The sequence below is a fragment of the Pelobates fuscus genome, chromosome 8 (assembly GCF_036172605.1).
Source record: "Pelobates fuscus isolate aPelFus1 chromosome 8, aPelFus1.pri, whole genome shotgun sequence".
Lineage (NCBI taxonomy): Eukaryota > Metazoa > Chordata > Amphibia > Anura > Pelobatidae > Pelobates > Pelobates fuscus.
In genome coordinates this window covers 102354295-102380050 of record NC_086324.1, presented here as the reverse complement: position 1 = coordinate 102380050, position 25756 = coordinate 102354295, and the positions used below count along the sequence as shown (strand labels likewise).

At 40.9% G+C, this 25756-nt stretch overlaps 2 protein-coding genes across 4 annotated transcripts in view; one reads left to right on the top strand and one right to left on the bottom strand.

Moving 5' to 3' along the window:
• The window catches only part of TOP3B (DNA topoisomerase III beta), a 75536-nt gene extending 61341 nt beyond the window's left edge, over positions 1 to 14195 (top strand). For all 3 annotated transcript variants that reach the window (XM_063430203.1, XM_063430202.1, XM_063430201.1), the window contains exons 14-18: positions 7233 to 7361; positions 9599 to 9748; positions 12179 to 12279; positions 12503 to 12704; positions 12971 to 14195. In XM_063430203.1, the coding sequence (XP_063286273.1) occupies positions 7233 to 7361; positions 9599 to 9748; positions 12179 to 12279; positions 12503 to 12704; positions 12971 to 13440 (1052 nt within the window). In that variant the 3' untranslated portion in view covers positions 13441 to 14195. The remainder of the gene's footprint in view (positions 1 to 7232; positions 7362 to 9598; positions 9749 to 12178; positions 12280 to 12502; positions 12705 to 12970) is intronic.
• A 6883-nt stretch (positions 14196 to 21078) lies between these two features.
• Positions 21079 to 25756, bottom strand: part of TBCCD1 (TBCC domain containing 1) — a 71338-nt gene continuing 66660 nt past the window's right edge. The window contains exons 5-7 of the mRNA XM_063430199.1: positions 24896 to 25393; positions 24299 to 24454; positions 21079 to 21612 (exon numbers count right to left, since the gene is read on the bottom strand). Of these exons, the coding sequence (XP_063286269.1) occupies positions 24325 to 24454; positions 24896 to 25393 (628 nt within the window). The 3' untranslated portion in view covers positions 21079 to 21612; positions 24299 to 24324. The remainder of the gene's footprint in view (positions 21613 to 24298; positions 24455 to 24895; positions 25394 to 25756) is intronic.

The following is a 25756-nucleotide window of genomic DNA, read 5'->3' as shown; positions in this document are numbered from 1 at the left end:
ACAGAAGGCTAAATCGCCGTAAATGCTCCTAACCCAGAATCATGATAATCACTCTATTATATCTCGAAGACTGCAGGGTTTCCTGCAAGCTGTCAAGGCAATCGACAGAAGTTTTATCCAGATACAGGATCGTTTCAAGAAGCAGTAAATCAAGCTGCCCAACGCGCGTTTCGGCGGTCTAACCGCCTTTCTCAAGGGCAAATCGTGCATACTGAGCCTCTCCTTGCCTCCCTTAAATACCCAGAAGTCCCTACCTGTTCAGAAGGGGGCGGGGGTCCATAAGTGGCCGCCAGCCGAATATGCTTAATTACGGCTTGTGGTATGCGCATGCCCGTACTTAGTTCTAGGCGCATGCGCGAGGACTTTACTTTATTTCCTTGTAAGTATTCATCCAGGCATGCGCCTGGACTTAGTCTCCGGACCACCGATTATTCCACTAAGCAGATGCATCCTTGTCCGAATGCCAGCGCATGCGCAGGGACTTAGTCTTCAGTATGCGCGTGCGCGCGGACATAGTCGTCAAGCGGAACGATCGGTCCCCTAGAGAAGGCTGATCCGCTTCTAATAGAGAGTGGGTCAGCCCCGTACGAGGGGTTACTTTTGGTAGTCTTACAAGGACTTGAGTCCTAAAGGGAATTAACTTCAGTCTATATAGAAAAGGCTGACAACATAAGTATGATTCCCCAATCAGAACCCTGTCGGCCAAATCATATCTGCTATTAGGCATCAATAGTCTCTGTCATAATAAGGCAGAGACTATATATAGTGTCTTAGCCTCATCAGTCATCCCAAAAATCAATTATAAAAGGGGATGGCGGGGGGCGTGGCCGACTGAGAGACTGAGCGGACGTCTCTGTGTGAGGCTCCGTGTTAACGAAACTTTAGCGGACTTCGGCTGCCGCAAAACAAAACCGAGACGGATCAGAAAACTCACCCCCCACCTTGGGAAGATATGGGGCGAAAAAATAAAAAGATTCAGCGCCCGGAGGTACGTCGCCTACCCGATATCCGTCTCTCCTTTGAAAGGCCGGTGCCGCGACCGCCAACAAAGATGGCGCCGGAAGTCACTTCGGAACAGGAGATGTCGGACGAATCTCCCGAGGAGGAAGAATCCCCCACACCACAGTCGGGCAGGGAGTCCAACTCATCTGAGTCAGACGAGGACTCAGCCCCAGCCACAAAAGGGGACATAAAGAGACTCCTGCTGGACCTCAGAAAGGTATGGAAAAAGGACCTGCAAGAAGTACAGGCAGAGGTGGGAATTGTGCATAACAAAGTCAGAGTTATAGAGGCAAAAGAAATGGCAAGAGACAGTCAGATGCAGGAAACCAGGTCACAAATGGACGGACTGGTCTCGCAGGTGCAGAGGTTGAACCGGACAGTGACAATGCTGGAAACACGCCACAGGCGAAGGAATATACGCCTCAGGGGAGTCCCAGAAGAGATTGCCACAGAGAAGCTGCTGCAATACACACAATGCCTCATAGACACACTAGGCATCAGAGAGGGGTTCACCTTACCACTTATCACCTCGGCGTTCAGAGTCAGGAAATCCCCAGCAGCGCCAGAGGGAACCACCAGAGATGTCATTGCAGTAACGCGTGATGTAGCGGTCAGGAACGCAATCATGACCCTCTCTAGAACACAGGGGAACATAACCTTTGAGGGGAACAAAGTGGCAGTATACGGCGACATCCCGTTCCCTGTGCTAGTGGAAAAACGTAAACTAGTACCGGTAGCAAAGAAACTAAGAGACAGCTCTATAAAATATCGCTGGGGAGTTGAAGGGACCTTGGAAGTAACGATCGGTGACACAATCCATATACTGACATCGGCAGATGACCCCGAAGAGCTATACAAACACTTAGACATGCATCCTCACAATCTGACAAGCACACCCTCCAAGCAACACCGAAATGGCGGAAAAGCGACTGACACCAGCACGGCACAGAGGCTGACCAGGCCACTAGGGGGGAATACCCCCCGGCGTTGATCCAGAGACTACATCTCGCACCCCCATTCCCTAGCAGGGTCTCACCCAGCCCAGAGTCAGAGACAAGTACGAACCAGGGCCAGGTTGTACCTCGACTATTGCCCGGTTCTTAAAGTGGAATATCAAAGACTTACAGACAAAGTTAGAGCACTATAGCGATACCCCTCAATATGTGCCATCCGACAGTAGTAGTTAAGAGTATGAAACGGCTCCTTATCATATAAACACTGTTATAGTTTACGCCTGCTTTACTTTTGTTAACTATATATATAAACTGGAAAAGTTGTACTTTATACATGATAACTCAATAAAAATATAAATTGAAAAAAAAAAAAAAAGGGGATGGCGGATGTGTAAGGTAGGATATTACTCCTGGTATCGTCTATTGTAGGCGCACAGATAAAGGAGGAGAGGCAAAGTTTATGATCTATAGTAAATTATGTGTCAGTAAAGAAAAAAATTAAAGTAGTTCAATCAAAAGTTATACACTAGATTAATATGTACAATAAAAGAGCGGTATATGCAGAAGGAAAGGCGTGGTTCAAAAGAGGACCTGCACAATTGGTCCCTATCCGAAGATAGGTAATGAGACAAAATACTTATCAAATAAATGGGGCAAAAGAAAAGCCCTCATTAAGGCCACCAGGTTGGAGTGTCTTTAACCTATATATCCATTTGGATTCTCTCTGCCTAAGGATTCTTTCAAAATCCCCACGTCTCTGATTCCTCTTAACCAGTTCGAGGCCACAGAATCTGAGGTTATTTGAGTCACCATGGTGGTGTTCCTTTAGATGTCTAGATACAGGTGTTTCTAGGCGGTTCTTTGGGGACCTTACATGCTCCAAGATTCTTTCTTTGAAGGCCCTGAAGGTCTTGCCCACATACCTCTGTCCGCAGGAACATGATAGAAGGTACACTAGTCCCTTAGTATTACAATTAAAGAAATCTTTAATCTTTATAGAGTCTTCCCCTGTACTGTCACTTATAGTTTTTGAGCCTTTGGAGATGTATCTGCAGGCGACACACCTACCGCAGCCATATGAGCCGCAGGGTGGGGTGCCTAGCCAGGTTGCTCTTGGTTGTACTGGGGTAGAAAAGTGACTTGGTACCAACATATCACGGATGTTGCGTCCCCGTCTGGCCGTAATGTCAATATGGGGGCCAAGGACGTGTTTAAGATGGGCATCATTTAGCAATAGAGGCCAAAATCTGTCCAGAGACTTCCTAACTTCGGGCCAGCCTGCGTCGTATGTTGCAATCATACGTATTTTGCCAGCTTCCGTAGTTGTATCTTTGTCGGATTGGTCACAAAGAAGTGTACTTCTCTGGGTCCCTAGTGCCCTTTTGTACGCCCTCTTCAAGCAGCGGTTCGGGTAGCCCTTTGCTTTGAAATGGGCTCTGAGTTGTTGTGCTTTGAGTTTGAAATCCAAAGTATCGCTGCAGTTCCTGCGGAGGCGGAGGTATTGACCCGTGGGGATGCCTTCTTTAAGTGGTCTCGGGCGATAGCTACTCCAGTGGAGAAGCGAGTTTGTAGCCGTTGGTTTTTTATACAATGTAGATTGGAATGTGCCTCCCTCGTCCATGGTGATGGTCACATCTAGAAAATTAATAGAGCGTCCCCCAAATTCGGATGTGAATCGCAGGTTCTCTTCATTCTGGTTAAGAAGAAACACCAGATCAGAGAATTCCTGGGGGGTACCCTGCCAGACGATTAGGACATCGTCAATATAACGACCCCACCATAGAATCTTGGGTAAATATTCTGCCAAATTCTCAGATGTAACTATCCAGTGTTCCCACCACCCCAGGTGAAGGTTCGCATATGATGGAGCACACGCTGTGCCCATAGCGGTACCCCTCACCTGGTGGTAGAACTTGGAATTGAACAAGAAATAGTTATGTGACAGAATAAAACCCAGTAGGCGTAAAACAAAGGTTGTATGAGAGTCATCTTTACGTGATCACTGATTGAGATAAAATCCTACATGTTCAATCCCCCTCTCATGAGGGATGGAGGAATAGAGGGATTCTACATCCAGGCTACAAAGATTCGCTGTGGGTGGAAATTTGAGCTCTGATAGTCTGTTTAGGGCTTGTTTTGTGTCCCTAATATATGAGGGGAGGGCCTCCACAAAGGGTCTTAGAATCTTATCAACGTACAAGCTACCATTCTGTGTGAGATTATCCACACCTGAGACGATTGGACGTCCCGGGGGTTGCTCTTTGTTCTTATGAACCTTAGGTAGGCAGTAGAAGGTTGCTATCTTGGGGTGACGATTGAGGATAAAGTCATATTCGTCCCCCGATAGCAACCCTCTACTGCGGCCGTCGTCCAGAATTTCTTTGTATTTCTGGAGATAGTCGTTTGTGGGGTCAAATTTGATACTTTTGTAGGTCACAGAATCACCCAACACACGTTCTACCATTTCAACGTATTTGTTAACGTCCATTATCACGACATTACCCCCCTTGTCCGCTGGTTTGACAATGATATCACTATCGTCTTGGAGTGATTTCAAGGCCCGCTGTTCCTTTTTATGGAGGTTGTCATTTGATCGAATGGAGAGGGATCTAAAATTTATTTTTTCAATCTCGTTCCTTGCTGCTTCAAGAAAAAGTTCTATATTTCTGAAGCCAGCAAAACTCGGTGTGTATCTACTCTTGGGTTTTAGGTCGGTATATTTGTGGGTGATAGTTGGGTCGTTCTCATCCAGGAGAGAGAGGAGGGTAGTCAGGCACTGATAGTCTTTGGTCGTGAATCCAAGATCTCTAGCCTTTTTCTCATTCTGAATTGAATGGAATTTGTGTAATGCCAGTTTGCGAATAAAAGGGTGAAGATCTTTGATCCAACTGAATCTGTCAAATGGTGGGGTCGGTACGAATGATAATCCCCTTCCAAGAACCCTAAGTTGGTCTTGGTTCAATATACGAGAAGACAGATTCATGACCTGTGACTCCGTTTCTGTTTTTTGAGTGGCATCTAATACCTTCTCCTTCTCCCCCCTCCCCTTGGGTACCTGGTTTGGTATCTTGTACGTTGACTTGGGAATTCTTCCTGGTTGCCCATGGCTAAAAAATTAACCCCTTTCTTAAGGATCCCCCTTGGATTGGGAGTCATTGTGGAGGTGGACGGTTGTGGTTGGGACTCAGCTGGAGTTGTTTGACTACCTGAGTCTGTATCTGAGGAGTCGTAGTCTGATGTCAAAGCATTATCTGAGGTGCGTCTAATTCTTCGATTAAATGATTTATAGATGTTCCCAGTTTCATAGTCATTTAAATCCCTCAAAAATTTGTCATGTTTCCTGAATTTTACTATATCCTGGTATTTATCCAGGTTTTGTTTTAGCCTGGATTCCATGAATGCAAAATTAGGATCACTTTGGAATTGTTTAATCGTGCTGATCTCCTCATCGAGACTAGCATTCACTGTCTTAAGTTTGTCTTGCTCCAATTTACAAATGATATTCATAAAGGTTTTAGAACAAGTTCCAGCTGCACACTCCCACTCCTTCATTAGCTCAGTATTCTCAGAGTGAGATGAGGGAGTATTTCTCACCCTAAGGCCCCTCTGTATCATTTCTCTCTTTATGTAATTTTCAAGAGAGGAGACCTCCCAACAGGTCCGAATCTGACTTTTGTATAGACTTTGGAGTTTGTTGAAAGATTTATTGATATCCGGGGTCATAGCATTAGGGTCTAGTTTTGTATTTGAAAAGACATTATCTGCATCCTTGCACCAGATGCTACTGTCCAATTTGTTGGATAAAAAACCTGCCATAATTTCCTCTTTAAATAAGTGTAACCACTCAAGTAACCCAGGTATTGAAACCAGAAAAATATAAACAAATAAGTTCTCAGTCAAAGAGTAAACTCTGACCAAAAAACTGAGGAGGGGTTACAGGGGTAGTATAGGGCTTAACCCTCTATATATAGAAAATCAACAAAGGAAAGGAAGTGAGGAAAGTTCCCCGTGAAAAACTGAGCTCTAATCTCACGACCGCTACCCCCAATTTACAATGTCAAAGCAGTTAAAACTAAAAATAACAAAAACTTTAATAGAACACACATAATGTCACACTAACACACCTAGTGTATTACCCCAAAATGTGAGGGTTTAAGAAAAAATAAAAAAATGAAACAATGCGACTGCAGTAGTACAGTGGCAAGACAGTACGGCAGAAAGCCTTATGGGGTAAGGACAGCAACAACCTTCACGTAGATGCAGTTAGTTACTAGAGCATCGAAACAAAATTGCAATAGTGAGGAAACATAGTTGCTGACAAGGACCTCCCACAAGACTACAGCCTATTTATAACTGTTTCGTGCCAAGAAGCAAGGAAAGAGAACGTTGGATTCTCCTACTCCAAGCTGTTCTTGGTTTCCCTATACCTTCCGATAATCCTAAGGAGTATATGCTTATTCGTTACCAGTAAAAAAAATCCCTGGTCTATCTAATGCAATCAGAGGATAATAAATCGAAAGGATAGCGAGATAAAAAATAGAGGAAAAGAAAGTATGAAAATGGCTGAGTCTAAACAGAGCTAAACAGAAGGCTAAATCGCCGTAAATGCTCCTAACCCAGAATCATGATAATCACTCTATTATATCTCGAAGACTGCAGGGTTTCCTGCAAGCTGTCAAGGCAATCGACAGAAGTTTTACATACAGCACAGCAGGTGAGCAATCCAATCCAGGAGTTCTGGATCACCCAAATAGTTGCTCACCTGTTGGCAATGATTAGCACAGGACTGCTATAAATTTCCCTGTCAGGGATTCACAGGGAGAAGGACAAGCAGTATGTGAGACTGCATTTCTCCCTACAAGTCTTTTGTGTTCTGAAGGCGAAAGGAAACATTTATTTGGGAAAAAAGGTCTGTGCTCAAATTTGTATTTTGTATGGTTGGAAGCGGGTAAGCCGCCCAACAGCAGTTAGAGGAAAAAAACTGTGAGTTAGTGCTCAGAAGAGCAAAGTTTTTCTTTTTGTTTGTTTTATTTTTGTTTAAATTGCCAGACCTCTTAATAAAGAGAGAGACTGCATTTACTAGAAATTCGATTTGTGTGGTGTTGCTATCATTAAGACTGTGTGATTGTATGGTCCCAGGTAACAACACATAAAACTTTTCAGCAAGCTAAAGTGATCACAGACATAATTGTCTGTGTCCCAAAAACACATAAGAAGTTCTATATAAGGATGCAGAGCCCCATGAACATAATGTGACACATCTCTTGTATTCTCCAGGAACGGATGCCAGTATTCCCGTGCATATTAACAATGTCTGTCAACGCAACTATGTTACTGTGGAGAGTGGGCGCAGATTAAAACCAACCAGCCTCGGTATTGTGCTGGTGCATGGCTATTACAAAATAGGTGAGTGTCAGATCTTTAATAGGAACTAAATTAAGATAAAATTAACTTATGTTCATTCCTTTATTACTGTAAATAAATGTTGTAGATTGATACTTGGTGATCTAACTGGTGGCAATGATAGGCTGCTTGCAACATTTCAGAGTGTGCACTCAAGAATTAATTTTCTTTTTCTTTTTAATTTTATAGAACGTTCCCCAATAACAACTTCAGTAAAGTGTCTGGACCCAGTCTTACCTTGAGGGGTTAAATTGTTTTGCAACCTAAAGACTCCAGCGCCCAACACTACTGCCCCATGGCTTCCTCCCCTCTGCTTCCACAGTATAAGGAAGGATTAGCCAGGTTGCCTGCGATCAGCTGAGAGATTTAGCAAATGATCTAAGCCTAGCAATGGCCTTTCTGTCTCTGTCTCCATATTGTCCTCCACCTTCTGTCTCTCTCTCCAAATACTACCCCACCTTCTTTCTCTCTCTCTCTCTCTCTCTCTCTCTCTCTCTCCACATTTTCCCAATCTTCTGCCTCTCTCCCCATATTCTTCCCCAGCTTCTCTCTCTCAATGCATTCTCCCCATATTCTCCTTCACCTTATGTCTCTCTCTCCATATTTCCCCCCCACATTCTGCCTCTCAATATATTCTTCCAACCTTCTGTCTCTCCCCATACTCTCTTTACTTTCTGTCCCTCTCTCTATATTTTACCTCCCCTCCACCATACAATATAGAGAGAGGGACAGAAGGTGGAGAGCTCTCACTCTATATTCTTTTCCACCCTCTGTCTCTGTTTCCATATTCTCCCTGCAAATTCTAACTCTCTCCATATTTTCTCCCCACAAATTCATCTTTAATTTTCACTCACACTTCCTGTTCCTCTCTCCATCTTCTCCTCAGTTTCTATCTCTCTGTCCATTCACCTCTTACCTGCTTTACAGAGTTGCTGTCTGATTGAGCAGCATTGGATGCTCTGTTCTGCTGCCCCTGAGGAGAGACTGGTGCCAGCAGCTGTGAGGAGGGGACAGGAATAGAACTTAAAGTGGCATTCCCACTTTCTATCACAGCAATGAGAGGAAGCAGAGCTGCTGGGAAGAGAGATCTTTTGATCTCCCTTCCGGAAAGTGCATTTGGCTTCACCTGCATTAGGGTGTGTTTAGGCACACTCAGGACACCCCGTGCACATGCCTTTGGCTAAGATTGCTCTCAGCCTATCATTGACATTCTACGTCCCATTATATGTGTCACTGTAAATGTGGAAGGGTAAACCCTGGTTCATGTCAGGGTTCATGTCTCCAAAATTATTTGACAGAAAACTGGGTAGACGTACCTATAGAATAAAATTATCATCACTTCAAAGAACTGTATTTTTATATTGCTTCGAGTGCCCCTTTAAATAAGCATTGCTGTGAGAACTTAACTAGTGAATTTCCATTTGCAAACATTTCTAACATTTTCGGTTGCTTATTATATGAAGATGTCTGCTTCTACCAACTTTTACTTAATTTCAATGATGGTACTTGTAGTAAAATGTTACAAATGTCTCTAACTCAAACATCTCCAATACTGGGACCTGCTGACTGACAGTTAAACAGGTTATTCACTAAACTCGGAATGTTTTAAAATTAAATCCATATGGAAAAACGGAAGTAAAAATATCCAAGTTGTGCCTATGACTGAGTTGGAGAAGTTTTCCACATCCGCTATTTTTGCCTCGATTTTGCCATTTGGATTTTATTTGTGAAATAGATTCGAGACTCCGGGATTCAAATAGGGACTTTTAAAACGTTTTAAAGTCAAATAATCACCCAAAAAGTATACACTCTGTTATGTCATGTTTTATTACGAAGTGTGGTGTTTAAACACGAAACGCTTAAAGTAAATTACTTGTAAGCTATGCTTTATTAACATATAGTAGACGTAATCGTTATCTTTTTTGGGGGGGAGATTTTTTTTCATTTTAGTTTTTTCTAATAAACAATACTCTTTAAAAGTACCTATTTTAACCCTGGAGCCTCAAGTTTTTTGCAAGCAACTTATATGGTGTCGCCCACCACGGCATGTATTTTAAATCCGGATTATTATGAGGACCTGGATAACTGCTACTGACATAGGTGGGGTTGGTGAGCCATTATTTAATTTCTGTATGGGATTATCATTTCATTTGTGATTTTTTTTTTTTGGGGGGGGGGGGGATTTATTTAAGAAACCTGAAAGTGTCTGGCCTTATTTACTTATTGTGTCTTCTTCTTAGACCAGGAGCTTGTGCTTCCAACAATTCGCAGCGCACTCGAAAAGCAGCTCAATCTAATTGCTCAAGGGAAAGCTAATTTCCAACAGGTCTTGGACCACACTCTTGATATATTTAAAAGGAAGTTCCACTATTTTGTGGACTCTATTGCAGGTAACCATCAAACAATTTCAATGCTGTGAAATTCACAGGGTTATTCACTAAACACCAACATTTTTTTAAAAGGTTTACAGTGCAAATATTGCTGTTGCATATAATGTGCATAAAACTTGAATATTTTCAACAATTGAAAATTCCCTGTGTTCTCATCTCCCCTTCTCCTCACCCCCCTCCCTGTGTTCTCCTCATCTCCCCTTCTCCACCCCCTCCCTGTGTTCTCCTAATCTCCCCTTCTCCACCCCCTCCCTGTGTTCTCCTAATCTCCCCTTCTCCTCACCTCCCCCTCCCTGTGTTCTCCTCATCTCCTCATCCCCCCCTGTGTTCTTCTTACTCCTCCCCCCGTGTTCTTCTTACTCCTCCCCCCCGTGTTCTTCTTACTCCTCCCCCTGTGATCTTCTTACTCCTCCCCCCTGTGATCTTCTTACTCCTCCCCCCCTGTGTTCTTCTTACTCCTCCCCCCCGTGTTCTTCTTACTCCTTCCCCCTCCCTATGTTCTTATTTCTGCCCCAATGTTCTTCTTACTCCTCCCCCCCGTGTTCTTCTTACTCCTTCCCCCTCCCTATGTTCTTATTTCTGCCCCAATGTTCTTCTTACTCCTCCCCTCCCTATGTTCTTCTTACTACTCTGCCCTATGTTCTTCTTACTACTTCTTACTTACTCCCCTCCCACCCTCCCTGTGTCCTTCTTATTCCCCTCCCCCTGTGTCCTTCTTATTCCCCTCCCCCTGTGTCCTTCTTATTCCCCTCCCCCTGTGTCCTTCTTATTCCCCTCCCCCTGTGTCCTTCTTATTCCCCTCCCCCTGTGTCCTTCTTATTCCCCTCCCCCTGTGTCCTTCTTATTCCCCTCCCCCTGTGTCCTTCTTATTCCCCTCCCCCTGTGTCCTTCTTATTCCCCTCCCCCTGTGTCCTTCTTACTCCCCTCCCCGTGTCCTTCTTACTCCCCTCACCCGTTTCCTTCTTACTCCCCTCACCCGTGTCCTTCTTACTCCCCTCACCCGTGTCCTTCTTACTCCCCCGCCTCCTTCTTACTCCCCCGCCTCCTTCTATGTTATTTTTACTCCCCCCCCCCTCCCTCCTTCCCTCCCTATGTTCTTCTCACCTCCCCTTCCCTGTAGCGTGGCCGAGCTGAGGGTGCACTTCCTGTCAGTCCGGCCGGGAACAGGAAACTGAATCTCCTGTACCGCGTGGTACCCAGCCGGACTGACAGGAGGAAGAGGAGCTCGGCCACGCTACAGGGAAGGGGAGGTGACGAGAGAGGCAGTGCTGCAGCCGCCTGAGGCTCTCTATAGAGCGCTCAGGCGGCTGCAGCCTTATAGGAAGCGCCGGCCCTGCTTGGGGGCCCAAAGCAATTGCTTGGTTAGCTTGCCTGGTAGCGACGAGCCTGAGGATCGGCACGTTACGGGACATCACAATCCTATATCGGCACAGTGCTGTTAAAAGGTTGCCTACCCCTGATCTAGCCTATTGTTTTCCAAAAAAAAAGACAGATGAAATTAAAGATATTCTGTTGCTAGTGATTACCACTTCAAATCTTGATAGCAATGAATCACAATACAATGTAGCTAAACATAAAAAAATGTGTTTACATGTATATGAAGGATCAGCATGCTCTATTTTTAGCAAAATAATTCATAGTTTAGGTAGAAAACACCCACTATCTCGACTGTTGGTTTTGACCATTATTCCTGGGTTATTTTTATTACAGCTTAATATTAGAATAATATTTCGTCATTTACCCTTCTCATTATTCATTTAGCAGTGGTTGCCAAATTGTTGTTGGCTAGATATTGGAAGTCACCTATGGTTCCATCTTGGCCACTAGTTAAAGAACAGCTAAAATTCCAATTTAAAAAATGGAAATTGGTATTTCAAAGGTACCCCAGGAAGAGCTGAACTCGTGGTTGAGACTTATAGAAAATTTTTAAAGGGTACTTCTATTCCCCGGCTTTTTTAATGTATGGAATTATGTTTTTCTGGTCCTTTTTTGTAAACAGGATTTTTGTCTGACTGAGTGTCATCTAAATTCTGCCTTCCTCCCTGATCTCCCTCGTGGAGACCTATTTAATTGTGTTAACTGAGATCTATTTATGGCCACTGTATTTTGTATTGTGTAATTTTTACATTTTTCACATATAACTGATTAAGATATTTCAGGTCAAATTATTTATCTGTTTTTTTTTTGTTCAGTTGTGAGATTGATTGAGTAAACCTCTAAAGCAATCTTTTTACTTGGCTCTAGTAACTAACTACATGATGATTTGATGCATAACCATAAATGACCATGTGATATTATGCATGCAAAATTTTGTTTAGAAACAGATAACAAGTGATAACTTCTTGTTTATTTTGTATGTTGATCATTAAAAAAAAAATATATATATATAGCCCTATGTAAAGGAGACTACTGACCTTTCTCTTGCTTTAGGAATGGATGAACTAATGGAAGTATCATTCTCACCTCTGGCAGCAACTGGCAAACCATTATCTCGATGTGGCAAGTGTCATCGGTTTATGAAGTACATTCAGGTAACCATCTCAGGTTCATAGCCTGGGAGGAAGACTTAAAGCACTAGTGATAGCAAGCAAGCTACTAACACAATGTTTTTGGAAACTATGGAAATTAAAGTGTACTTCTCTTGGATAAATATTATTCATATTTAGAGAAAATAAGTTCATTCATATTTGGTGCTTGTATCCATAGGCATGTGTTGTCATTATATTGCATTAGCTTTGTTTCCACTGCCCCCAGGCCAAGCCCAGCCGCCTGCACTGCTCTCACTGTGATGACACATACAGCCTGCCTCAAAATGGGACTATCAAGCTTTATAAAGAGTTGCGCTGTCCACTGGATGACTTTGAATTGGTACTATGGTCTTCAGGATCAAGAGGGAAAAGTTATCCATTATGCCCATACTGCTACAACCATGCCCCATTCCGGGACATGAAGAAAGGTTTGTCTTTAGATCCACTTTACAACAGAGCTATAATTTTAACGTCTGGATTTCCTTTTGGTGTAAATAATTCATTGTGTTGTTCTTATCTGTTACAATGACACTTTTTTCTGACTTGAGTTTTCTTATGTTGCACTCTTGCATGTGCCACTCATGTTCATTTATGTCTTACCTGCCCATATTTCTTGCTCCCTTATTTCTCATGCTGTATTTGTTCCATCTGGGTATTTGATCTGTCTTTTTTTGTCATTTTCGGTTCTCTGCAGGCATGGGCTGCAATGAGTGCACACATCCAACCTGCCAGCACTCGTTAAACATGCTTGGAATTGCGCAGTGCGTGGAGTGTGAAAATGGCGTGATGGTTCTGGATTCCACCTCTGGTCCCAAGTGGAAGATGTCTTGCAATAAGTGTAATGTTATAGTACATTTCTTTGAAAATGCTCATAGAGTGCGTGTGGCTGCTGAGACTTGTGAGGTTTGTGATGCTGCACTTGTACTTGTAGACTTTAACAAAGCTAAAACACCACTGCCTGCAGATCAGACGCAACATACTGGCTGTGTGTTCTGTGACCCTATGTTCCAGGACCTAGTGGAAATCAAACATGCTACAATGAGACATCCTATGCATAGGGGTGGACAGGGCAGAAGGCAAGGAAGAGGTAGGGGCAGAGGTAAGAGAGTTAACCCCAAAAAGCCCAAGGACAAAATGGCTGCCCTGGCTGCATACTTTGTGTAACGTTTCATTAAAATATTCTACAACCGAATAAAAAAGCCGCAGATTATCCCAGGGACAAAGACAAGTTACCACCACTTTGCTATGTCTTTTTACAGTTTTTTTTTTATTTTTTTTAAACCAGAAATAACTTCCATGTATGATGAATGTCGTTTTTATAAAGACCCAAAATAAATAATCATACCCTGTTAATTTGTAATCGCTAAAATTTATGGTATAAACCTGCCCAAAAGCTAAAAATGGACAATTGTGGGCAACATGCAGATAATACTTTATCAATTGGGCTGTATTTTAAGCCTTTCTTCTTTACCAGAAGTGAATGCTAGAAACGCAATGCACATAGAATGAGAATATAATGGTATATAATTTTTCAAATACGGGCTATTTAATCCAGGCTGCCTGTCACTTGCAGTCACTTGTGCAAATGTCATATCGCAGCATGGGATAACTGCACTGAAAATGAATTATTTTCCAAAGCTGCTGCATCACTGACATCCATCCCGGATTGAAGCAAAAGAGAATGCTCACATCCACAACCTGACCTTGTTGGCAGAGGTGGCTTTGGTCATAGTAAAATGCTGTTTATAAGTAAAGATACAGGTACATTTTTCTTCACTTGAACAGTAAATGTATTTTTACTTTAGCTTCTAAATAAGAATCAAAGTCTAACATGCCTTGTAATACAATAAATATTGCATGCATTTGATTTTTATTATTTGTGCAGTTAATGTTCTCGATTAAAGCACCTTTGTAGAATACTGAGTGTTTGTGTTATTTGCTGCATTAAAAGAAAATGTTTAGATAACAGGAACATTTGGAAATGCATTTTTTTTAATGTACTGTAACTACACATTTGGTTACATTAAAAACTGTACTTTGAAATAGATTTTATGAATGGATGGGCATTTTGCAATAGTAAAATTAAAATCAAAACATTGAAAAATTAACTTGTAAATGTACTTATCATGGTGCACACAAATTTAAAAATAAATCTGTCTATACATCAGACTTGCAAGCAAATATTGCAGATGGTAAGGAATAACTCATTCCAAAAATAGATCCCTTATCCAACTATCAATTCTTCAGCATAGTCAGCATAAACATCTGTGCTAAAAAATTGACTGACGGGGGAGAGCAAGAAAATGACCCTACAGGTAGTTATGCCAATGTTTCCATTCTGACTCAAAAACAATGGCAATAAAGTCAGTGTGATCATGTATAGGAGAGGCTGGAACTGAAGCTGGGTTGACGACAGCACTGGAGCAATGATAAGTAGATTTTCAGCCAAATCTATAATTTATCTCTATGCTAAATTTTTATTAATTGTCTATGGGGGAGGCTTCAGTTTAACTGAACACATTGTAAACAAGGCAGTGAATATGACTCAAACTGTATTTGATTGAATTGAGTATTAGATAATATTTTGTGTGCAGGGTTTTCACATGAGGAATGCAGCGCACTGCATTGTAATTGGATGGAAGGTTACATTTAAGGGTTGTGTGTATTACAAGCATGTTACACAATTCAGCATAAATTTGTTTGATTTATATGACCATGTTCTTAGATCACAACTAACATACCATTCTGTTGTTGCTATTATTAAGACCTGAGCGAGAACTAACCGAAGGTCAAGTTACTGAATATCTCTAAGCTTTTGCCTGTTTTCAGAGTTCTCATATTCTCTGTTTTTGATGCAATTATTAAAATGCATTTGATTTTTTTCTCTACCAACTCTAGAGGATCTTCAATTGAATGTAGCAGTGTGTGATGATTGAGCAAAGATCAGATTTGCTATACATTTGTGCTCAATACAGGAAGCATCCTGTTGAAAGGATTAAATTGGAGGCAAAACCAAGCTGACATAATCTGGGGAACGATGCATCTGAGCTTTGCACAATCAACATGTTTGCTGTCTGCTTCTTCACAACATCACACACTGCTACATTCAATGGAAGATCCTCTGGAGTTAGTAGAGATGAGGTTGCTAATGAAGTTAAAGTGGCATCAATAATGAAATACTTTTTTTGTCCCAACCTCTTCAATACAGAAGATTACCAAGCCTAAAATATTGACTGTTCCTGGGGTGGCTTTCCCCCCCCCCCCCAAGTTTAAAGTTTATTGAGGCCATGATGTAAAAACATTGCACGTTTGAGAATAAACAGAGTAGCAGCAATATAATGAATCACTTTTGGTTACAGAGAAGTAGTATCAGTGTATATCATGCTATTCCATTGAGATGTCAACGTTACTCCCAAACACCAAGTTTTGGATAAGCTTCTAGTGGGGAAGTGAACCAAAGGGGGGGGGGGGGGGGCCATATGTGCTCAATGCCCATACGAAGGAATGATAATGTGGGGGGTGCGTGGAATGCAGCCTCACTCCTTTATGGTGTAGAACTTGTGGGTATGTAGTAGGGTTCCCCATTTTTCTCCTAGATGGTTGAGAATAATGATATATGGGTAAAATGATATAATCGTTCCTTACGAGAAGCATAATGTTCGAGGTCATATTAGTGCAATACAGTACATTAAAACAATATGTTAGTAGAGAGCTTTAAAGGGCATAGCTGTCGGTAGACTTATGTTAATTATAGCTGCCAGGCTGCTTCTTGCCCCCTGTAGAGACGTACACTATGATGGGGTTTGGTTAGCTGTGTGGGTGGTCCAGGCATCCCATGCTAACTTCCAGAAGGCCTTTGTTTGCGTTCGCATGGCCATAGTTTCATATAATTTCTCTGCAGGTTTGGATAGTAGGTGCATTGGCAGACTTCCACGTCCTGCTCAGCACACATAATGCAGCAATTAGGATATGGCAAATCAAATACTTTTTATATTTGTTAATGCCCATAGGGAGTAATTGAAGTAAGAATACTTCTGGGCTGTGGGGGAGCTGGACTCCAGATTTTTGATGTATTAAGTCAGCCACACCTTGTCTGTATTTATGTAATGATGAGCATTGCCACCCTATATGAAGCATTGTGCCTCTTTGTGTCTGTTTATTGTGGGTATGTTTATTCCTCATTCTGAGGTCCTTTACCAGAGGCCTGGGAGTTTGAGGGTTCTGCGCAGTATCTTAGCTGTACCTAGAACTGCACTCTTCTGGACAGCAATCTCAGATGTCCCACCTGGAACCTGTTGAAGCCAACTTGGGGGTCACAGCCCCAGGTGCTCCTATCACTACTTGGAATACTACTGCCTTCACTTTCTACATTCTTTCTAGTTCTTTCAGTCCTTGGTATTTCTCGACCTTTGCATGTTCCTTCTTCCTGATGCTAAAGTCACTGGTTATTGCCACTACTGCAGTCATGATGTCAGTTGGCCAGCACTTGCTTGTCTGTCTGAATCTTGTCTTTCTCGACTACTCTTTGTGGTATCTCCCATCTGGACTTAGGCCGGTCCAATCCATATTTGGTGCAGATGTTTCGGTACAGCAACTTGGTTGTGTCTCCCTGTGTATGCTGCTCCTGCTAACAGCACACACAGTTCTGTCATATGAGCCACATCCATTACCTGCCAGTGGTACACCCCATGGAGGTCCTTGTAATAATCATCCCTCTTTTTGCCATCATCCGCCCACACTTCTCTAGTCCGAATGACATTCCGATGTCCTTGCTGTATATCCCAGTTAGGTGGATCAGGAGTCAATGTCTCGCTCGTTCTTGGCATGCAGCTTGATGCTCGTCCATGCAGAGTAGGTGGCTGATGGTAGCTCCACTCTTGAACCTGTATCCGTATCCCCTCTTCTATATCTGGCTAAGGGTGTTGAGGCCTATGCAGAACAGCATTGGGGATAGCGCATCACCTTGGTATGCCACATTTGATGTTCACTTGAGTTATTGTCCAGGAATTGGCTTCTAGAGTTGTTTTCTATTTGCCCATCGAGTTCTTGATGAAGGCTCTTATTGTCTTGCTGACCATTCCAGTATGCTTTCCTGTAGTCAATCCAGGTCGTGCACAGATTTGTCTTAGAATCCCTTGTGACTGCTTGGTCCACCAGTAGTTGGTGTTTTAGTCCTCTGGTGTTGTTTCTAATCCCCTTCTGAGTCGGTATGGTGTTGTTCCCTTATGACTAGTATTGTTCTGCCGTGTGTTAGCCATTCAGGATGGGAGCCTGTTAGTAGCCGGTTCATTTGTGCTGCTAGACACTACTTATAGTAGTTGTGGATCATGTCAACTCTTCATGTGTGCTGCTCTGTTGAATAGCTTCGACTGTTATGCTTTCAGGTTTAGTAGCCCAGTCTCAGGTCTTGCAATGAGATGTGGTGGTTACTCTGTAGCTGTGCATACACCTTGGATGGTTCTTTGGTAAAGAGGGCATTGATTCTCTTCTCCTCTGTTAAGTTGATCCAGCTTACATGGTGGGCATTGTAGCCAAGTAGTCTTGTCCGCTGATCAACGACTGCTAGTTTTTCTGGGATTATTTCCCTTATACCTCTTATGTCATGTTGGGGTATGGATTCAGGTTGGCAATTCTCTGGTGCAGGTATGAATGTGGGTATGGGAATTTCTTCCTCTAGTTGTGTAACCAGCTGTTTTGGTGTTAAGATGGTCACACATACATGTAGTCTCTCTCTCGTGGGGTCTGCTGTTGTAGTAGCAGTCAAGTAGGTCTAGGTTCTTGCTCCACCGCCAGGAATGATTTGTTATATTAGCCCTAGCATCTGACACGGACCTTGTTATTCAGGGCGACATCCAAGCTGGCATGAATCTCTCTCATATTATTGAGGTGGGCAGGGTATACATAGTTGGGTGTCTTGCCCAGTGACCGTCAAAGTCAGTGACATTACCACTGTGCTATTTAGTGTGTGTGTGTGTGTGTATATATATATATATATATATATATTTATTTTCATGGTAAAATGTGTACGAATAACCTGTAGAACTGAAACTTAACCCCTGAAGACCTGAGGGCGTACTATTACGCACTATTTTAAGCGGCTCTAAACGCCGCTGGGCGTAATAGTACGCCCTCCTTTTTTTTTTTTTTTACTTACCCGGTCGCAGGCGATCCCACGCTGGCGATCGCGGTTGGGGGGACTCCCAGGGAGACCCCGCGGCACGTCCGTCCTCCTGGGGGCCCCCTCGGCCATGTGAGAGTGAAGTCCTTGCGAGGACTTCAATCACATGGCCGGGTTAGCTGGCTGAGGCATTGCCAGCAGGGGGACTGCCTGTAAAGACAGTCCCCCTGCTGGCTGGAAATAAAATATAATTAAAGTTAATCAGTGTAAAAAAAAATAAATAATATACAGATTTTATATATATATATATATATATATATATATATATATATATATATATATATATATATATATATATACACACACACACACACACACACACACACAGTCTAGGTGTATTTTACTATTAATATATAAATTTTATATATATATATATATATATATATATATAATTAGTTATATATTTATATATAATATAAAAAATAAATACCGTATATACTAGAGTATAAGCCGACCCGAATATAAGCCGAGGCCCCTAATTTTACCCCAAAAAACTGGGAAAACTTATTGACTCGAGTATAAGACTAGGGTGGGAAATGCAGCAGCTACTGGTAAATTTCTAAATAAAATTGGATCCTAAAAAAATTATATTAATTGAATATTTACAGTGTGTGTGTATGAGTGTTGCAGAGCCTTGGTGGGGGGTGGGCATTTTTATAATTTTATTATTTTTTCGTCCCCCTCCCTGCTTGATACATGGCAGGGAGGGGGGCTCTCACTCCCTGGTGGTCCAGTGGCATTGGCAGTTCAGTGGAGGGGGGCTGGCAGAGAGCGCTTACCTCTCCTGCAGCTCCTGTCAGCTCCCTCCTCCTCCGCGCCGGTCCGGTCAGCTCCCCTGTCAGCTCCCACTTTAAGTCTTGCAAGAGCCGCACTATGACCCTGCGGCTCTCTCGAGACTTACAGTGGGAGCTGACAGGGGTGCTGAACGGACCGGCACGGAGGAGGAGGAGGAGGGAGCTGACAGGAGCTGCAGGAGAGGTAAGAGCTCTCTGCCAGCCCCCAGTCTGTATTATGGCAATGTAAATTGCCATAATACAGAAATTGACTCGAGTATAAGCAGAGTTGGGGTTTTTCAGCACAAAAAATGTGCTGAAAAACTCTGCTTATACTCTAGTATATACGGTATGTAAATACATTAAAAAATATATAGATGTGTTATTTCGTTCTAACTGTATTGTGATATATATATATATATATATATATATATATATATCAAAATACACGTAGAACAAAATAATATCTATATACATATATATTACTATATATATATATATATATATACCTATATATAAATAAAAATGTTTAAAAAAAAAAATATATATATATATATATATATATATATATACACACACACACTAATTCTACACATATATTTATGTAATATTTTTACATAATTAGGTATCTTAATTACAATTAGCGGGACCTGCCTGACAACCCATGCCGAAAGTATAGGGAATTTAATTTGCTAGCACTATATTTAACCCTATAACTTTCCAAGACACCATAAAACCTGTACATGGGGGGCACTGTTCTACTCGGGAGACTTCTCTGTACACATATTAGTGTTTCAAAACAGTAAAATGTATTACAACGATATCGCCAGTAAAAGTGACGTTTTTTGCATTTTTCACGCACAAACAGCACTTACACGGACGATATTATTGCTGCGATACTTTTTACTGTTTTGAAACACAAATATTTGTGTTCAGCGAAGTCTCCCGAGTGCAACAGTACCCCCACAGGTTTTAAGGTTTTAAGGTGTTTTCAAAAGTTACAGCGTCAAATATAAGGCTTGTGTTTCATTTTTTTCACATTAAAATTCGCCAGATTGGTTACGTTGCCTTTGAGACCCTATGGTAGCCCAAGAATGAAAATTACCCCTATGATGGCATACCATTTGCAATAGTAGACAACCCAAGGTATTGCAAACAGGGTATGTCCAGTCTTTTTTAGTAGCCATTTAGTCACAAACACTGGCCAAAATTGGCGTTTTTTGCATTTTTCACACACAAACAAATACAAATGCTAACTTTGGCCAGTGTTTGTGACCAAATGGCTACTAAAAAAGACTGGACATACCTCATTTGCAATACCTTGGGTTGTCTATTATTGCAAATGGTATGCCATTATGGGTGTACATTTTATTCCTGGGCTACTATACAGTCCCAAAAGCAACGTAACCAATCTGGCGAATTTCAATTTCAAATGTAACGTGCTATATTTGACCCTGTAACTTCCCAAAACACAATAAAACCTGTACATAGGGGGTACTGTTTTACATGTGAGACTTTGCTGAATACAAATATGTGTATTTTATTGCAGTAAAAGCAAACAGTATTATGACATTGACAGTTAAAATGTCATGTGGAACTAAAATATTAATTTATTTTCTCCCATTTTTTTCATAGCTAAATATTTGATATTAAATGAAAGCCCGTTTTCCCCTGAATAAAATGATCTATAATAAGGGGGGATGCATTTAATATGAAATAGGTGAATTACGGTTGGACAGACATATAGTGCAAATGCCAGGTTTTGTTTACATTTTGTTTACAACGTGTACATTTGGTGCAGTCCTTAAGGGGTTAAAAGAACAACCAAAAAAAAAACCTTTGGTAAGAAAAGATTGATTTTATTCACCTCTTAAATAAGTTATTCACATCAATGTGTAGATCTGTCAAAATCGCAAGTTTTTAAACTTGCCGCAAATCAAAACAAATGCATTTTAAAAATGCTTAAGTTGCCAGTAAGGCCGCATTCCATTCTACTATATTACCACACAGCGTGGCTTTGGACTTAAGCATGTGTTATTTTTTCTAATTTATACTATTAAGTATATTTTTAATTCAAAAGCAGTGTTAAGTCTCATGTCTTACAAATTCCTATGAAGGAATACTGGACTGTATTTAAATGGCTTTAGAAGAGTCATCATCATTTAATATGACTAGTTGCTACTGGCACTGGGGTTCCCAGGGGTAACACATATACATGTGCATTTAAAACCAGCATGATTGTTTCTTCACTGGTACTTTAGTTAACTTCTGTTTCTTTGTTCAGTCTGCCGTTTCTCTCATCTTCAAGCATGGTAAAAGCCCATATGCAATCGGTATCTGCTAAGTAGGTTTCTGTAATCTGCCAGGTAACTATCACCGGAAATACTAAAACAGGGGGGAAAAATTTTTTTTGATTAAAAATCAATCACAAATATAACCTTCAACCTATGCATATCAGTTGTTTGTTTTTATCAATTTTTTTTTTCAATGTGACATGTGAAAATAAGTATCCAATATGTACAAGTAACATTGGTTAACAAAAGATATCCCAAGTGTTAAACAAAAAAGATTTGGGTATCAAAACGGGGACAGGAAAAGTAAGGGTAGATCTTGTCAATTGCAAATGTTGAACCAGTATATACTCGGTCAGGCAAAAATGGTATCACATAATAAGAAAACCTCACATTGCATCTAGAATACTAAAAAAAACAGTTTAGTTTAACTTAATTTATCAGATCCTAGTTGATTTTCAAAGATAGGCCAACAGGGTATTTGACAATGAGTAGGCAGCTTACATATTACAAGACCTTTATTCCAAGCATTATTAAATACTTCTGTTAAATAGGGAACTTATAAATGACTAAAAAAAACAAACCATATTGACCTGTTTCTTTCAGTCTGCAGAGTAAGGCAACTGCCTCGATAAAAGCTAAAGCTTTTAAAAGGAGATAGTTAACTCAAGGTGATGTATGTCTCTCTAACAATCAAAGTAGTACTTTATAGTGATTTTGAAGCTTTTAGAGCTATGTGTGGAGGGTTCTAGTAAGGATTCTGGCTTGGATCAAATACATAGTTATAGCCACCATATGTCACTATGGTTTCTTTTTGAATATGGGATAACTGCAAGATAAGGAGAATGCTCCTTTGTTCAGTATTAGGAGTATAAAAATAGCATGTGGTTTAACTCATTGTTGATGGAACAGAAGAGAAAGAGGGTATCTGCCCTCTGGGTATAAAATATGTCTACGCAGTAAAAAGGCAACGTGTCTGCCAAAAGGACAGAAACCCCCTAGATGTATTTGATTAGGTGGCATGAAACTGAAAGTAGGTATTCATTGGGGTGTAAAGACGGATGTGCATCCATTTAGAAATGTCTCTTGTAGACGTTAAATCTGCTGAAGAGCATTTCAATTCTTTGAGGGAGTAGCTTTTAAATGGAGTATAACATATGGGGTAGAATTCTGAGATTCCATTTTCAGATCATATTTAGTAAAAATGCATTCAAGTGTAGTTTCACCCAAAAAATCTTTAAGTTCATTGTATACCACATATCACGCACAAAGGCCCAAATGTAGATCCATAATCAAAGCTCATTATACCTTCTACACTACAGGAAAAGACCATTGAGGGTATTGAACTGGGACATACATAGTAGAGAAGGGTTCAACCACTCACTAGGCCTATTGAAAAAGCATACAGAAAAATACAAGAAAGAAACAAACTGAATTCCCATTGATATGGAGTTAAGTACCTGCATTAGGTATATTGGGGCTGGGAAATAATTATAAGCAACAAATCTTTTGTCAAATAAAGCTTACCTCAAATGCTCTGATCCACGAACTGCAATGAAATAAAAACATTGTAAATAAAACAAAACTAAGATCTTCTGTTGTAGAAAAAGACCACGAAAATTAACACATTTATTTTCTCATTTTACAATGCAATGACTAAGAACGGATTATGGTTTCTTTTTTGTTTTCTTTCCTTTGTATAGATGTGCTCTCATTAGCACCCTGAAATGTTCACCTAATGAAATATGTAAGGGAGGTCAAGATTTCCCATAAATCATAATTTGGTAACCTGTAAGGGATAGTTCCCATCTTGAGGGGTGAGTAAAAGAGTAATTTTCCACAAGCTACTCGCTGGTGTACAAAGGTGATATGATCAGCATTCTGGGAACATCACAAATTTGGCTGTATACTATAGGTGGACATCGAACTGTACTAAGCAAACGGTTAAATTTCTACAGTGTCACCATTTCAGTGAGTGAAGAGCTTACGAGATATGGTGGTTCCGCAAGGTTTCAGTGAACCTCCTTAAACTTTACCGCTTGCATCGTGTAGTCACAGTTAATTTCTTATATTCCAAGAGGTACCTCATTTCTCAGTCTACAAGCCCTTCTATGACCTGGAAGTAGTGCATCCTCTGTAGGACATATTTCAGAGCTGCTATGGGTAATTACTTTGGCTTAGGGAACGCATGTTCAAGCAATAGCATATTCATGGGGAGGTTGGGTTCAAAGATAGGCCTGCAAGTCCAGTTGCTTCAAAGATAGGCCTGCAAGTCCAGTTGCTGCAGTGCTTGCAAGTAGTTTCTCCGTGACCACAAATCGGTAAGCTTTGTTTCACAGGTTTCTAGATGTCTCAATTTGCTGTATACGGTGCGCCAGGCTGTTATGGGCTTTTACAAACCGGATCAGTGGGTTTTCCACAAGAGGAGATTGAAATATTATTACGTTTCAATCTTTTTATTGTCAGGAGTCAATTAGTTGCATTCAGTATAGTAAATACAGCTTTCATTTTGTGAAATACAAGTTAGAAATGTTTGTACTTCAAGTCTTGCATGACATTTATTAAAAAAAAAAAATAGACAAGAAAAAATATGAATATCATTTAAAAGATAGGAGTACACTAAAAGAAACAAAGCTGAATTAAATATGCTCTTGTCCTAGAGAACTTGCTGAAATTACAGCTAAGTGTATTGCTACTAATATGAAGAAAATATAATTTACAGTAAGTAAGTTTTCGGTTTATCATTATCTCGTTTCAATGTGACTTGTTTAAAATATTACCTGTTCAAAATGCACTTAGATCAGTTTTATCCAGCGACTTGTTTGGAAACATCAGATGGTTGTACAAGGCTGTCCAGCTGATGCCGGTTTCCTGTGCTTTTTAGCCATTCATTAAACTTGAGCTCAACAAGAGCCTGGAACTGTTTTCTCTGCTCCCTGCAATTTAGAAATGTACCATTCATTAAGCAATGCCCAACTACATATATTTTATAATGTATTATTATTTCATATACCAGAAGGAAGAACACAAGGCCAACATTTAAATGTGTCCTAAGTGGGGCAACAGCAGCATTTAAGTTTTTATTTAAACATCTCCAGGACCAAGAGTCCTCTATTTGCTCTATCATTATCTCTACATTTAAATAGTCTCAGCTTGCAGGAAGATCAATATGTTTACAGATATATATCTATATACCAAAGGAACAACACAATGTACATCTTCCTGGAAACATTTGCTGCAGTATTATCTATGTCTTTTCATACAGCTCACTTTGTAGTTACATATTTACGCAGAATCAACAGCAGCTGCCCCTAATAAAGTGCTCATTGCACGCAATGGATTTTCCAAATTCTGTTCTGATTTTAAGTTTCACTCACTTAGTTAATCCTGCTTCCTTTACAGTTTTTTGCCACATTTGCACCTTTTGTTCTCTTTGCACAGTACTTTTCAGAAAAGCTGGAGGCAGACCCCCAGGGATTTCAGTTGTGTCTCCTTCCATTTCAAAAGGCACAACAAATGTAGTGAATTCTCTTGGAGAAATAAGTTTCCATACTTTTTGGTCGCTGTTGTCTACAGCCAGGGAAAGAGGCCTGTCCCAGTAATTCGGTAATGTTGCTAATCCTGTCTGTCCCATATGATCTTCAAGCATTGGGTAGTATGTGTGATAGGGAGCAAATACAACACCCTGATTTCCAGAGAAGAGAAGAGGTCTAGTTGGAGTCAAAACATGAAAAGTGCAATTTGTGGTAGACAAAAGAGACAAGCGCTGACAAACATTAATAATCTTCACGTTGTCGCACATTTGGACATGAAGAGAAGACTGTACTGGACCCAAGATTATTGTACTGTTGTGACATTTCTCAACAGTCACTGACCTACATAAAAAGAAAAGGAAATGTAAGTGAAATTTGAAGATAAAAAAATATATATATATATATCTATCTATCGAGAAACTATGTTTAAACGTTTTCTTGTTAAATGTTTCTGAAAGGGTATAGTTAGCATTCAGGGAAAAAAAAACCAGTCTGGATTTGCCCAATTCATATTAAAGGACCACTATAGGCACCCAGACCACTTCAGCTCAATGAAGTGGTCTGGGTGCCAGGTCCATCTAGGATTAACCCTTTCTGCTGTAAACACAGCAGTTTCAGAGAAACTGCTATGTTTACCTATGGGTTAATCCAGCCTCTAGTGGCTGTCTCATTGACAGCTGCTAGAGGCGCTCCCGCGCTTCTCAC